This window comes from Vidua macroura, chromosome 7 (genome assembly GCF_024509145.1).
Source record: "Vidua macroura isolate BioBank_ID:100142 chromosome 7, ASM2450914v1, whole genome shotgun sequence".
NCBI lineage: Eukaryota > Metazoa > Chordata > Aves > Passeriformes > Viduidae > Vidua > Vidua macroura.
The window spans coordinates 19356780-19373295 of record NC_071577.1 but is presented as its reverse complement, the minus strand read 5'-3'; the positions used below and the strand labels follow the sequence as shown (position 1 = coordinate 19373295).

The 16516-nt window shown below is 41.5% G+C and overlaps 1 protein-coding gene across 3 annotated transcripts in view; it reads right to left on the bottom strand.

Moving 5' to 3' along the window:
- The window catches only part of CHN1 (chimerin 1), a 93422-nt gene that overhangs the window by 7136 nt on the left and 69770 nt on the right, over positions 1-16516 (bottom strand). For all 3 annotated transcript variants that reach the window (XM_053982512.1, XM_053982513.1, XM_053982514.1), the window contains one exon: positions 8609-8693. In XM_053982512.1, coding sequence (XP_053838487.1) covers positions 8609-8693 — 85 coding nt within the window. The remainder of the gene's footprint in view (positions 1-8608; positions 8694-16516) is intronic.

The following is a 16516-nucleotide window of genomic DNA, read 5'->3' as shown; positions in this document are numbered from 1 at the left end:
TGCACAGGTAAAATAAGTCTTTTTTGGTGTAAGGTTTGAATACTGTGTCATTAGTAACAACAGCACTTTTAAAAGCAAGACAAAATACTGAATAGGTGCTATTAAAGCAGTCTGCTTTCAAAATAAAGACAAAGTGAGGAGTATAAATAAAAAATAGTCAAATAATTAGAGGCAACATCTTAACACACACTCAAGGGAAGCAAATTGAGACCACATAGGAAATCTTAAATCTTGACTTCCTTTATTTAGGAATAAATCTTAACATTACAATAATAGTATTTACAAATGCAAATAAAAGTATTGTACATACAGTTCCTAAAACTGCCTCAAGAAGCACCTCTTCCAACAAGCATGAAGTTATCTGTCTATCAAAAATGATGTCTACAACACTGGAATGGCAGCACCTCACTCATGAGAACCCATGAAGGATTCTGTGAGTGCAAATTAACTGCTTCTCACAAACAGCAATATAGCTTAGAGTTACATTTCTGGAAACCCGAGGATAATTAATAATAAAATACACAGAAAAAAAAGAAAAAAAAATACTCCCAAGTATCTTACACTTGACTTAAACTAATTACTGCCTTTACTGAGATCATCTTAATTATATTTATATACAAGAAAGTTTCAATTCATTAAAATCTCAATTTACAGAGATGTTTTCATTGTGAAAACCTTGCTTCTGACAGTAATTGTGTTATTGCTAATCCCATAGAGCCAGACAGGCTTTGAATCTGACCTCATTAATCCCGGAATAATAATTACAAATGCAGAAGTCAACTTTTCTCCTCTCTCATTTGTCCTTCCTTTGCATTTGATTAGACTTTATGCACCAACCCACTGCTTAAGGGCTTATCAACACTCCTGAGAAACATTTAAAACCTGGAAATATTTCAGATACCTAATGTTTAGAAAACGTGTGAGCCTTATGTTCAGGATTATTGGGCTGTGTGGTGTCCTTGTAATAACTAAGGCTTCTTGCCTCTTGTGTAAGCACAGAAAACCATCTTACTTTAGCAATTTCATATCAGTAAATGTATCAAGGTTATTTCAGTAAATTTACATCAGAAAATGGTATTTTTTTCCAATGAAGAACCTGAAACTTACCGGTGTTGTGCTTCCTGAACCAAGTGGGCCTCTAACCCCAGCTGACAATACTGAATACAGAATATCCATGTCTCAGTCACTTCACTCATCTCTGGTTCAGTTGATAACTAAGGATGATGTCTTGCTAACTCCACCAAGCTCAAAAGCACCATGGCAGGAGGTCAGTCCTCCTCTCCACAGAGCACTGGGAATGGCCTGGTTTTGTACTCAACTATATTCAACTTACTTGTTAGTACTAAACAACGGGAATTGTACTGCAAACTGAATACTGTTAAACAAAAAAAAAAAGTCCTCTGTTCTCATTGCAGATGCTTTGAAAGCTTCAAAAGCCATTATCTTAGAATCAAGTGGGAAGGAAGAGGAAGGCCAAGTCCTAAATCTCCCCACATGCTGCTGTGGGGTAAAGGCTTAAGACTGCTTGCCTTGTTTGCACATGAGCTTCATAATTTGGCTGACTTCATTAAGACCAAGAGGATTAATTTAATTTCAGACTGAGGGTCTATTTACTTTTCATTACGTCAAAATATATCCAGAATAGCAGCTTTACTCTGGATCTAAAGTAACCAGGAGCCTTACCCATTTCTTACAGAACCTGCTGGCTGGTGAGGAGCTTCAGAGAAATCTCCCTAAAGCATTGTATCTGCTGATAAATCCTGGAATAATACAGGACAGATGTAAAAGATACAGTCATGAGCTTTTGCAGGCCAATAGTGAAACTTCTGCTGACTTTGGTTAATCAGTTTCACCTTACAGAGATGATTTCTCAGAAGCAGAATTGTAAGTCACTCTTACTGTTCCTTTTACAGTGCTATCAAACTGTGGCCACTTTTCAAATATACTACATGGACCAAAACCAATGCAGTCATAAATTCAAGAGTTTATAGGAAGTTTGGAAATTTAAGGAGGGTGCGCAGAAAGTAATTTTAGACGACAGGTTTGAAAGTCGGTGATAAGCTACCCTGGCTTTAACAGCATATTGATCTAGGAGTTCAGATGGGCTGTGACATTACTTCTATGAGAAGTAATAAATTTAAAACCAGCCTGACAATAGTTTCCTATGATGCCTAGAAGAAGGTCTGGTAATGTTATAGAAACAGCTAATACTGATGTTAGTCCACTGGGCTAAGAGAACAAATAACATGTTCATATTAAATGCATGAGCAGAGCCAAAAGATAGATGTACGTTACTACTGGCCCATGAGCACACACTATAAATATTTGCAGAGACTCAAATATACTTAGCTGTCCTGTTTTGTTATACTGTTGATTTGACTTCAGTCAGTTTTATATTTCCTTTGGTTTATGATTTACTGGCTAACATGGCTGCTGATCATGCTCCATCGGAATGATACCATGTGCTACATACATCACTCTAATTATATGTCCAAATTATTCCCCCAAAAATTGATGCATTCTATCACTCTGAAGAGCAGCTTTAAGAGTTAAAAGGTAGATATACATTATCTGCAAGAAGTCTTGAAAGACTCTTCTGAGGTTTGTGGTAAGTGTAGGAGGGTGGGAAGCGTGGAGCTGTGGTGCTGGCACCGAGTGCTGCCTTGGGCTGGCCCATTGCAGCACCTACCAGACAGGGCAACAGCCTCACACCTGAGCTGACACAGGAAGACAGTGGGCTCTACACAAGCACAACGTACTGGTATCATTCCTTCTTGCAAGAGTGAATAGGTTAGAAAGCCATTTGCTCTCATACATCACTCATGAACTCGTAGCTTTTCTTTAAAACTTTAACGCTTTTTCTGTAGCAGAGGGAGCCATGTTTTCTGTTTCATGGGATGCAGCATGTTCCAACAGGCAAGTGAAGATAGCAGCCCCAGTGGCCCCAGGTGCTGCACTCTGCTTCCAAGCACAATCCAGCAGGGTGCTGTGAAGGTCTGCCCTCTTCCTCCTCCTCAGCTGCGTGACTGCAATTTGGATGGCCACGTTGGAGCTGTCACAGTGCCTCGAATATGTGCTATGTGTTCATCTGCAATGCACATCTGGAAGCAACCCTGGTTTCACCAGAGCCTTAAGCCACTTCACTAAGCAGCCCCATGGCAAAAATTGCTTCCAAACATATGAATATGCTCCCTAAAATCTGCTTACATCCACATCAGTGTTTCATGCACTACAGGGTACATTATTTTAAGACAGGAATTTCAAGAGGGCAGCTAGTTACTTGGCAACAAAATTACCTAATGTTACCAAAAAATCCGGGCTCATGAAATGAAAAGAAAAAAAGCCTATCAAACCAGCCAATATTCCCTTATCTCAAATCAAAAGAATACTTACTTTTGTGCCTCCAAAACACTTAGTGACAATGGTTTCATTTTATGGAAGTTTTGAAAGATTAGGGTCTGTTCATTCAAGGCTTCCTGCCACAACACCTGCCTTCCTCCTCGACAGCTCCCTGGCTGGGCCACTGGCTTGTTCAAGGCTTCCAGGTCTGTGTGGGCTTGGAGATAAAGCTGCTTTTAGGACTTACAGTTTCAAGAATATATAGCTCCAGAATAGCTTCCCCTTGGGAACAGCTCTGAAGCAAGGCTCTGCTGTCTGATTAGCATTTCAAAATTCTGGAGCTCATTCCTTGCAGGAACACCACCAGATCTTGAGCTGGTGGAACAGCTTGTCAGGCAGCACACATCTCCAATAGCAACAGCACCTGCTGTGCTGGGCAGGGACTGTTGTCCAGCCCCCTTCCCACAGCCCTGACCTCAGTAGCTTTGCTTTGCTCTTTGGGCCTTTACTGGGCTGTCTGTGCCTGGCATTCTACAACCAGCAGAATCCGGGTGCTCATCTCCAAAGGAGCTTGGATGTGTTTTTAAGGCACAAGCGTGGGCAGAGGGGAAGCTTTTCATGACTGAGCCATGCAAAATACCTTGAGAGTGGGCAATGTGATGAGAACACCTTGCCTTTCCCTTTGCTGACTTTAGTCACAAGAGCATCAGCTGTTTTTCCAGGCACAGAAAACATGAGCACTCTGCCTGCACAATCAATGCCTGAGGATGGACAGGCCCCTTTGTGCTCTCCTCCATCCTCACACACCAATGGAGCAACACAGGGCTGTCCAACACAAAGGATTTCATAGCAAGGCAAAACAAATAGCAAAGGAAATGGGGCAGCTGCACATCTTTCAATTGCTGGAGAAGGAAATGGATGAAATGGGGAAATTAAACACTTAAGCAGTAATTCACAAAACTGCTTTGAGACTGTACTTTAGCTCTTTTGAAAATGAACTCCCAGATCTTACTGTGGTCAGGACTGGCAGCAATATTGCTTGAGGTCTGTCAGTGGGAGCTGATTATCTGCACACTGATAGTTCAGCTGCAAGTTAATTTCTATCAGTTCTTCAGAGAGAAGTTACCCACTCCAAAGAAAGTAGAAGATAGGAAATGCTACATGTGTAGCAGGCTGAGATAGTCTGGAGCAAAACTATGAAGGCTGCAGAAATGGTGCTTTGTGTACAGCCTCAAAAGGTTGTGCTGCCTGGTGTTACTAGGAGCAGCCCAAAATACCACCAAAAGCATCCACGGAAATAGATATATATAAAAATTATCTTTAAGATAAGCTAATTAATGCTTTGTAACCAGCCTGTTCCAAAAAACAATCTTCTGATTGAACTGTTTATTCATGAGGAACAAGCAAAAGCCCACAGAGGAAGGACTTTGAGAGCTCTGATGGGCTGGAGACAGGTGGCAGCTTGACAAATCTACTAATCTGCCAGTCTACCAGTCCACTTGGGTAGCACAGGAACAGCATCAGCAATGCTCTGGTCTCTGAGAACACACTCTTTGGTAATGCTATTGCCTGTTACATGTTTGTATCATCCATAAAAAGAACCCGCTGCTGCACATCTGCACATTTTCTTTGACTATTGTTATAGGTTCTCTTCTGAACACATTCTGGGCAGTGGGACAAGCCCTGTGAACACAGGAGAGCTTTACATAGGAGGAATGTAACTAAGAATACATTTTTCTAAGTTCATACATTGGATTTTGTTTTGGGGTAAAATCTTATGTCTTCATTAACTTCTACTGACCTTCAGTGTTTACACAAAATGGTGGCATTATACTTTCAAATACTTCTTCAGTCATTTCTACTTATGGCAGAAGCCTGCAGGAAAGCATGCTAGAGATGGAACATGCCATCAGAAAAGGCAGATTCCTCGCATACAGATGTGTGTTCATCTCAGAAAAAAATTTTAGGGCTTGTGATTTAGATGCAAAAGTTGGAAGTATGACTCTCTGAGGTAGTAGGGCAGATATTTATTATAAAGATTCCCTCTAGGGAAGAAAATCTGTCTTTAAAGATGCTGATGAAATAAAGACCAAACTTGAAAGAATGACATTTAAGGAAAAAAAGAAACTATTTCTGTTTTGCTAGATACCTTAGGCAGAATTCAGATTACATACTACACCCACCAATTAATTTCCTACAGGATCCAAATCCCAGACATCACCCCAAGTTCTAAGTTTGGAAGACAATGAAGTTCTTCTCATGTTTGGTAGTTTGTATTAATCCCCAAACCTTTGCAGTCCAGATAACACCCAACATCTCATTTCAACCAACAACCATTCATCAGGTGACCAATGTGGTGCCTATGTTTACCTCTCATCTTTAAGGAAGAAAAAGACATAGTCCTCCTTCTTTATCTACCATAAAACCTGAACCAGGATAAGTTAGGGAGAATCCACCTTCCAGGAACTAATAATACAAGACTGCACCTGGAAAGATCCTGACCACACTCAAGTCTGTCTTTTGGCAGAGAGACACACATTCAGCCATGCTGGACTGAAACAAAGCATGACTCCAGTTGAATTTGCCAGGGCATCCTTGCTGGTTGCTGTGGCATGTGTACTCTTACGAGTGTTTAGTTCCAGTTGATCATTTTTTAAAGGATTGGCTTACTTTGTGTAACATAAACTACCAGCCATTAGAAATAAGCTCTGTTTTTTCCACTGGCTCTTCCTCCTTTCTGAAATGGGTGACATTTATCTTTGCTGTCCAGTCTTGCACTGTCCTACACATCTCTTTTTGCATGTGTTTGTGCTTCTGCACAGAATAGGATTTTAAATGGTTGAGAGTAGCCCATGCAGTAATCCATTCTATTTGTTAAACTCATCACTTCTGTACAGAAAATAGAGTTCTCTTGAAATGTGCAACTGTTTGCTATAAAAAGCAAATGCTTTAAGAAGTATAAAATGACATATGATCCATGCAGTTTTGCCTGTAGGTATTTTCAATAAAATGATTATATACAGACTACCAAACAGATTTTGTGGATTTCCCTGAAGTGGCATTGAACCCCACTTGAATTCAAGTGGGCTGCATCCTGATAAAAGCGGACTTTTTTTTTTTTTGAGTACAAACCTACTCTGAAAAACAATGGGCTCATGTGGCTCCTGGTTTACAGTGCCTCATTGTTTCCGTATTAAAATGACTCAGTTCAGAAGCAAAATTTATTTTTTCTTTTAAAAGCACTGTAAGACCACATAAACTTGGCCAGACTCACACCACTGAAGCCTGAGCTCCCCTGCATTAGTACATTAGCACTGGCTGTGCAGGGCCTCGTTCTGTGTCTGTGCACCTCCAATATTTCCCTGAAATGCCCAGATCTGTGCAGCTTCTGGCTCTGCTGGCTGCACAGCCTCAGCTGTGGGAACAGGCAGACACTGCTGCAGCCTCACCCTACCCCAAATCCTTGCTGACACTTCAGCAAGCATGGTCGTACAACATGGGATTTTAAAATACAGATAAGATCATAGAAACTACTGGAAGCTACCAACACTGATGTGGAACCTCACACAAGACAGAAAGCCCTAATTATAGTTTCTGAACCTATGAAGTCATCTAATACACATATGCTCCTCATGCTGCAAGGAGAATGGATGCATGCAGTACTTATTACCAGCCTCATAAGGAGGAAAGAAAACCAGATTTTAGAAGCTTTTGGAAACACACAATTTAGAAAAATCTGCATAAATCCAGAAAATCAGCTGTACTTCGGTTAAAAGAAAAAAAAAAGCAGCACAAAATAATAAGCACTTTGGATTTAATTGTAAAAGCAACAGTATCAATTCCAAACTGCCATGCAGCATTGCAAACCTTCATACCATTTATTTTTATTGTTTTTCTGGATCAAAGTTACCTAACACCAATCTGTAAAATATTTTATATCTCTCCTAAATGCCCAAATGGACGAATCTAAGGCAAGGAATAAAGATGGCACACTTACTGATTCAAGTGTCATCAAAAACATACTAATCAGAAGACCAAAATCAAGCTTCCTCTTCCTCTCCTAGCATTGTACACCCTGTATAAAATCAAGAGCAGTAAAACGTACTAACAATCTTCATTCACAAGTGGAGGACATGGCTGTAATCCTGTATTCTTAGTACAGGGAAAATACTGAGAAAGGAAATGCCATTTTTGCATAATCAAGTCCTAAAACAGAGCTGCACTCTCTAATGCATCCTGGACAGTGCAGACTGTAATGGTAACAACAAAATATTGTATTCAAATAGTTATGGGTGAAAAATTTAAAAATATTTCAATCCTGTGTGGCTAGAAATTATTTTAAATATTACATTATTTTGCAGTTCTGTGATAAAAAGCCTTCTTATTTGCTTGAGACAAGACTTCAGAAAGCTTTAGACAGAGCAGATTTTCTTAAATTAGCTTGAAAATTCAGTTTCCAGGGCAACATAAGTAGACCTTCATACATCAACATCTCTTTGCACCATTTTTATAAATACGGTTTGCTAGAGTGTCATAAAATACTTTTTAAATACAGCAAACTATTTTGATCACTTTGATCCTTTTCTTTGCCTTTGAAAGAAAGCCGACTGTCCTTTCCTTTCAGAAGAACCTTTTCAGTAGAACTGTCAAACTGTATTCCTTTGGAGAAGCTTTATCCCAGAAATGCCTGCAGTGATACCCATGCATGTAATACATTTCTAGCAGCACCTGAATGTTTATGTAACATTTCAGTAGGCAGCCCTTATCCATCATCCCTTTTCTTTTCAGTTTGCAAATAGGAGATGTGATTTAGGGTCTGTGGCACGCTGGGACTCAGCTGGTTTATATATGAAATTAACCTGAATGTCTGTTTCACAGAAGCAATGTGGAATTTGCTGAGGTCCACCTTGTACATCAAAATCCCCAATGACATTCTCACACCTACCAATACATGGAATGGTATAAAAGAAATAAAGCTAACTATGCATCTGTCTATTTTCTCCTCCATTCTAAAAGGGTGGGGGAAAAAAAATCTCTTAATGATGATGGTTGTCTCCTCTCCATGAGCACTGGAGGGGTGCTCTGCATCACTCCAGTGAGTCACTGGAACAGATACCTGAAGCCATCAGCAGCAGAGTGGATACATTTCCTCCTTCCATTGAACAGGGAGCAGACTGACCCTGGCCCCCGTGTCAGGGCAGAGCAGGCTGCACATTACAGAGTTACAAGTGAGGAATGACTCGGGAAAAGAACACTGAATGACTGTTACCTGCACATTTTACTCCCTGAGCAATGAGGCCCCACATGAAGTTGGCACAGTATTCACACCAGTGCGGGCCCCTGAACGTGTGCACCTGGAAGACAGTAGGCAGAAAAGAAAATTACAGAAAATGACCCAGCCATTTCACAGACATCAGTATCAATGCATGTAAACAGTGCAGAATTCCTCTTCTTTGAAGGCATCACATGCAGTTTCTGGAAGCTTCCCTTTATCACTGCAGGAAAGGAAGAAAGGAGCTAAGAAAGATTTAACAACCAAGACTCTTGCAGACCTGTGGAAAACCAGAGTCCTCCATCCCGAGAAGCAGAACTGGGTCTGTGGGGGTCTGCTCCAAGACCAGGTCAGAGAAGCAGGCATAACCCTTCTCCCACCTCTTGGCATCCCTCTGTCTGGGCAGGAGTCTGGCCACAAGCCAAGGCTTTTGCAGCAACTGTGCAAGAGCTCACTTTTCAATTTCAAATGCCTTCTGCTGTGGCCTCCTCTGCATAAGGCACTGCGTGAAATGGGTAGGGGGCTGCACGATTCCACCTCGCATGGAAAGAGTCCTGCCAGGCTAAAACACCAGTGCCATACAGAAATACTGTAAATTTGCCTAGAGACTTTCCAGTTTAGAATAACTCCAATAGGAAATTAATTTTCTTCAGGCTAATGCTACATATTGAAAATCCAAACTGAAAAAAACAAATCCACTGAAGCAGGAAAAAATTCAAAGCTAAAGAAGAAAAAAAACCCAATGCTGCTTTCATTCCTGGCTCACATGCTTGTTACAAATCCTGCAGCCACCATTAACTGCTTCTGACTTTATTCTGATAAAGCTCCTGCTGTAGGAAACCACAGGATTCTTTACAGAGAAAATCATTACTTCCTTAGCCAGCGTAAAAGGCTTTGAGCCACTATTTAGAATAGACAGGCTGAAAATAAAATTAGTAGCTGATGATAATAAAGAAATGAAATTTGCAGTGAAATATAGCAAAAGTGCTTTAGGCTGAAGTCACACAGTTCCTCAGAGTTACTGAGCAGGTATGGGAGCAGGCAGTAACCTCACGTGTGTGCAGCGCTCGGTCGGATCAGAGTGGAGCAGGAGGGAGAAGGAGCTGGTGGAATTGTTTGTTCCTGACATTTGCACACAGCTCTGGCTATGAACACTGAAAGAAAGGCAAAGTGGCCAGACTGAGGTGGTAAGTGTCCCCCATGCCACTGATGTAAGAGAGGCAGCTGGATCCCACAAGTGACAATGCAGAGCAGCACCCTGCAATCCAGGCCACAGCTCAGCTCTGGCTACAGGAAGGTCTGCAGCCCCCTGGGTACCCTCGGAGCAGCAGTGACATTGCTGAGACACTCTGGAAAGCTACTTCTGAATTCACCAAGTAATTCACATGCACTCTGTGCTAAGTGATTCCCGATTGCCTGGTCCAAAGTGAGCACAGGCTGCCAGTGCCCTGCCCTGCCTGTCCCCAGCGCTGCCTGCTCTGTCCCCACCCACCCCACACGCCTCTGGAAGGTGAGATGTGCTCCACAAGGCCTCTCCTCCCTGCACTTCTGGCTGACTTCCACAAAGCAAACGATGACAAGACTGTCAGCAGCCGTACTCCCCATTTTCTTTTTTCCTCTCACCACAAAGAGATTTTTCACACCATTCATTTCATTACCCACCTGCACTACCCCCATCCTTTCGACCTTCTTCCAGAGACTGGTGGTTTTTATCCAGGTCTTTGGCAGTGCTCTCTTCCCAGGATAAGAACATTCTAATGTCCTTGAGCAAAGCATTGTGCTTTAAAGCCTGCAGGACTAGCAGAACTTTTTCAGGGAAAAAAGAAGGCATAATTTGGGTCTTTTTTTTTTTTTGGGTCAAATTCCCCCTGAAAAATACTTCTTTAAAATACTTCTCAAAAATCCCATTAAGGAAAATTGAAACAAAATTGACATTTCAGAAGTCCAGCCAATAAAGAATTTATTTTCACAATATTTTTCAGTTTTGTAAGTTGTTTTGGTTTCACTATCTCTGATTGCACAAAGGAGGGGAACTTTGTTTTGTTCCTTAAAATGCTGACGGATATATTATTAGTTCTTTCTAAATAAAAAGAATTATACTATCCTACCTTGTGCCTCTGTGGTTGCTGATTTCAATTCATCAAACATCAAATCACTGGATGTGCTGTTTGCTGAAGCATTTCTAATGCTGTCCTTAGGTCCTGGAGTCCCAGCTTGGCTTCTCCAGAGCCATCCCCAATGTTGCTACTCACTAAACCTCAGGTGTCCGATCTCTAACTGGCTGTTTTAGCAGTGACCATTCTTCCTTCTCAGCATTTTGCTCCCCACTGCAGTTTGCATGTTTCCATCTCCTCCTGATTCTCCTTAGAAACTCTTCTGCAGGGTCTATCACATCCCAAATCTGCCACTCCAACCTTTTGCCTCCGTTTTTAATATTATGAACTTTTTTAAATGAGATCAGTTTCTCTTACATGTAGTAACTATAATTCACCTAGACTCTAGCATGGCCAGTTCCCCTGGTATCACCCTGGCTCAGCCTAGCTCCTCAGGAGAGTTTACATGACTCATCATCAACTTAAAAAACAAGAAGGACAAGGTGGACTCTCCTCTTCCCTACCAACACTGCATGTGCTGGTCACCCTTCACAACACCAGGACTGACTTTGCCCTTCAGAACCACCGTCTCAGCAGCATTAGCACTTCTGTCTCATCCCATGCAGCCAGGCTTCATCCAAATACTGAAATGCCTTTCCATATCATCAGCTGGATTTACCCAGAGCCTGCTCTGCTTTATGCTGCCCCATCCAAATTCCTATTTCTTATCCATTATTCTGATTGCAAACTCAAAACAGATTAAAAGGTGAGGGTAGGTTTTTCTGTGTCCCATGATGCTCTGCCTTGCTCCATCCTTTATATGAGACGGGAGGTTCTCTGGCAATATTAAACAGGAGACCCAAAGGTCACAATGTCCTTCCAGCCCTGGTGTAAACAACCCTACAAGACCAGCTCTGAAGCCTCTGTTTCTGAGGGGTTTCTGAGCAGTGCTTTCTTTTCCCAGAGCTCAGCAGTGCCAGAGCATCAACATTCCCACTTCTGTGGAGTGGAACTGGACACCTAACCCTGCCCTGGTCTGAATACACATCCTCTCTGGGAATTAAATCAGACACAGGTAGTGATGCCAGGAAATACTGAAAAATTGGTCTTCTGAGGTAGGTCAGAACAGCCTCTAATCCTAGTTAGAGGATGGGTGGGGTCTGGCAACCAAAAAGAAACACCTTAGCATCCCTTTGCTAGTTCAAGAGCCAGCACCTGCAAACAATATTGCATTTATCACATGACACTGTTTAATACAGCATTCTGATTTTTATATTTCATTCCCCATTCTAAAAACTAGCCAAGCAACTTGTCTGTTTTCAAAACTAAAAGATGATTTCCAGAAAAATTTCTAAAAACACACCCAGCAGAGTCCCAGAGTTCCTGACTTAAATTACAAGGGGTTTCTTTCCTCTTGTAAAAAAGAACATCTGCCATATGCAGATTTTACTGTCTTATAAAATGTGAGAGAGCAGGATTGCCAACTGAGGTTTTACATCTCCCAATCCTTCCATTCTCACTCCCACCCAAAAATCTTCTCTCTTTCCAAATGGGAGTAATTTTTTAAAAGAATCTGGAAAGCGAGTGAGTGGGAGAGCAAATTAAACTGGTTTTAATATTAATTTGTAAAATTCCAGGAGAAGAAAATCAATTTAAAAGAAAAGTCTAGATAATTTTAAAGAAAAATATCTGCTTTAGAAACATTATAAAATACTATTACTAAGCTGTCCTGCAAGTCTGAGGTAAGAGGAGAGCCTCATGTTAGGTTTATACCCTAGGCATTTCTACTTTGAACTCTCCTGCACTATCAACAAGGCATAATAAACATGTAACTACTGTGAACTATGTAGGAGCAGCTTTTTGCTCAGGCTTAAAAGGTATTTTCTTAACACAAGGAAAAATAGCTTAATTCTTGTGATTAACAACTCTGAGTGTTAGAAAATGTCACTTATTTTTGTTTTGTATTTAATGAAAACTTTTTTAGAAAGGACAAAATTTTAGGAGAACCAATAAAAAATGATGCAGTGGCTCTGACAGCAGATTCTACCACAAGCTGTGAACTCCTCAAGCAGATCTCTCCCCGTTATTTCTCAGGCTCTATAAAGGTCACTGTTGAAGTTAGTTACCCATGCACCTTGTTACTCCACTTATTTTTTATGCTTTTGTTTTTTTCCAAGGCAGTTATTCAGCTACCCTTGATTGCTACCTGAAGACCAGGAATGAGCCAGCAGATAATTTTTATTCTTAACTGGGAGACTTACTTACATTTTATCACTTGTCAAGGCAGGGAGGAAGAAAATGAGAGAGTATTAGTGAAGTGCTGTGCAAACGTGATATGAGGGAAGATGGTGGATCAACAAAGCTTTAGCAAAGCCACTGACAGGAAGAAAATAGGGCTGGATTTGAAAAATGATGGTTATAGAAAACTAACACTGAGCACATAAACCGGAAGTGTTTGGGACAGTATACAAAAAAGGCTGCTGCCACAGTCCCACTGAACGCTTGTTCCATCAGACCCTGCTCCCTACAGAGCACCTCTTCCACAGCCCTCCACACCAAACTGCTGCTCAGAGTAACGGGCTCTGGAAAATCCAGCCACTACCATCTGTTGTGGGATGGCATATGCTACCTTGAAAAAGGATGGAAAAAAATACTGCTGATCTATACTCTTGGGCTACCAGAGCCTTACACTTCAAGCAGAAGCCTTGTTGGGGCTCAGAGAGGAGACCAAGTCCACCAGAGGCTGAACATGTGCCACATCCCCAGCATTTGCACCACATGGTACTCCAAAGGTTCAGGTCTGCTGGCTATACTGTCCTTCAAACAAATTCCCAAGGATGATGAGACACTGCTGATGGAGACTGTCAGCTCAGTGGTCCTAACTGATTTGCAATTCCATCAGCTGAATTCTGCCTATTGGGGCTTTACTAAGCTTTACACTGAATATGGGAGACATTGTAAATCCCAATTAGAACGATGAACTCAGCCTGTATTATTAACATCTGTTTTCCCTGTCACAGTTGATTTTATCAGGCACTGAACACACCAATGCTGGCATCCAATTGGCACTGTCCTTTTCATCCATCCCTGGTCCAGACAGAGATTGCCTGGACGTGAAGGGTTAAGAAGAGATACGAGTGAGAAACTCAATCATCAGTTTGGCCAATGCTTCAATTTGTCTTTGTATCTATTATGATGATTAGATAGTGGCTCTAAAACAAGGGTCTTGAAGCACTTCAAATATTCCAGTACGTGGCAATTCTCCTGTGAGAAAATATTGCTGCTGACAAGTAATCTGAGAAGCAAGAAGACTGCCACATGGCAGAGCGCTGTCTGCAAGATAGCTGCTTTCACCTGAACCTGGAACACAAATGAATGTTACTGAGAGCAGTGGAACAGACCTTCTTCTGAACTAGAGCTGACTCCGCTTAGCCCAGCTGGGGTGTTAACCCTGGGACCTCCCCAATGACTTTGTGCAGCAGTTCTGGAGAGGAGAGATGCTGTCAGAGCACTGCCTCGCCCAGAGCGTGGGGTATAAATAGCATCGCTATCGCCGCTGGGGGCACTGAGAATGTGGAGCAGGACAACCTCCCTCAACATCCTCACCCACTTGGAGCCAGAAGAGCTGTCAGATCTTGTTTACTCTCTGGTTTGCACTGCCTGTGTCAGCAGAGATGAGAACAACTGGAAATCGAGGTTAGTTTGTGCTCTACAAGAGCCGAAGTGAAAAATGAGAATTGCAGGTTGTTGGCTTTTTTGCTTATAAATTGAGTGAAAGTGGCCACCTTTCTTTCAGGATGGAAAAGCAGATTTTCTTTAAATTGAAATCTGGAAACAGAAACATTTTGCATTTTATTCCAGGTCCAACTTACTTGCTACATGCCTCCATACAAAAAATTCTGAAACTAGAGGTGAAAATCTAATATAATCCTTAGAATTACAATTGCATATACATACATACCTTACGTGTAAATAGAATATAAACTCCTGAGAGATGCCTAAAGGAATGTTTTTGTCATGATCCTAAGGCTAATATGGAGGAAAAGCTGTTGATGATGAGAGAGCATAAGATGCACTAGAAGCTTCTAGAGGCAAAGTCCCAGTCCTCCGCAGAGGAGCACTTCCTAGCCTTACCAGAGAAATGAGCTGGTCTGGCTTTGGGCTGTGCACAAGGCAAACTCACAGGATCCACACATGCAGACTAAAGAAACTGCTGGTGTGGTGGGAAGAAATCACAGCCTAAATAAATTAAGTATTTAGAAGAAAGGTTTTCTCTCTCTCTCTTTTTTTATCAGTGGCAAAGCCTGAATTCAGGGACTAGCACTGGGAAACTAGAAAGGTTTAAGTAACATCATGCTATTTGGAGTCTGCTTTGGAAAAAAAAAAAGTGCAAGTAACATTAAATAAATACTTTAGAAGACTAAAATCCATCAATGTTGATCTGTCTTATGAGTTTCTGAAGGAACAACATAGAGCTGATGAAGTCTTTTCAGAAATTTTGTGGAAGTTTTTTTCCAGTTATGTTCTCCAGGTATTTTCCCTGCCTTTGAACCATTTTCCCCCCTCAAGTCCTAGGAGTCTAATAGAAACATTGAAATTCCTGAGGTTTCCTTATCTGTGGGAACACACACTGACTCTCCCCAGGGACTATGCCAGAGGCACCCAGCTCTCTCTCTGAATATTCATATTAGTGCAGTGGCTCAATTAAAGATATTTCAAAAATATGTCCAGTGCCAGTTCTGCTCCTAATAAAAGATCCAGCATCTTCTTTTCAGTGGAACTAGATCAATTTACCCCAAATCAGCATCTGCCCCAGTTTTCAGAACATCAAAAATAGAAATGAGTTCATGTCAGAAGTCACAGAAAAACGGCTCTGCTTAATATAGTAAGAGTTTGTTATAGTTTCTGGCCTTTTGGAAGCACTTCTGCATTTTCCATTTCCCAGTTTCCCAGTGTTTAGGCATGGCTCTGCTGAGAAGCTCTCTAGAATAAGATGTGGCATGAAAGTGATTTGCTATGACTTCTTACACTAGTAAAGCACCCAGCACAAATGCAATTACCCCAGTAAAATATGAGTCAGGGCCAGGTGGGTTTATTTGTTTCCAAGATGTGATACAAATGTCAATGGCAGAGTAACTCTTGTTAATACCAGCAGTCTCTTCATTAAAGTGATGCTTGAGTCTGTCTATACTAGCAAAGTCTTTCCAGGGACTGGTCCTCACCTGAGCCTTCACTCCTTGTGCATACTTAAGGTTATATTCTACTTCCAGTTACTTCTGGAAAAGCATGTTGTCTCTGGTCTGGAGCTCCCCATTTGGCCTTTCAAGAGGGTCATCCTCAAAGAGAAAGCCAGGATATTGCTTCAGTTGAGGAGGAGAATGAGGAAACCCAACTAACAAGGCTCATCAGGACCTTGGCTAACTCAGTTTAAGCAACCATGGAAAAACATCTCTCTGGAAGAACTGTTGGCTTGAAAGGGAATTATGCTGTTAATGTTGACTGATTAAGCAAGCAGTTTTGCAACTGTTATTTATTACAATTAATTGACTGTGCCCTTAGCACCAGTAAGATAGTGACTAGGAAACAGCATGAGGTACCCAGCACTGCACAAAGAGATAGCAAAGAATAAGTAGTCTGGAGATAGATCTGTTTTGTGAAATGCAAGAGAGAAACAAGACAAATCCTGGGGAAAATGATGCATGGAAGCACAGCTTTCAGTCCAGCCCTGACAGGCACAGACACTTTCTTGCTTCAGTCAAGCACCATGGCACTAATCTAGGCAGAAGAGTGGGTTTGTGCCTTGGACTAGCAG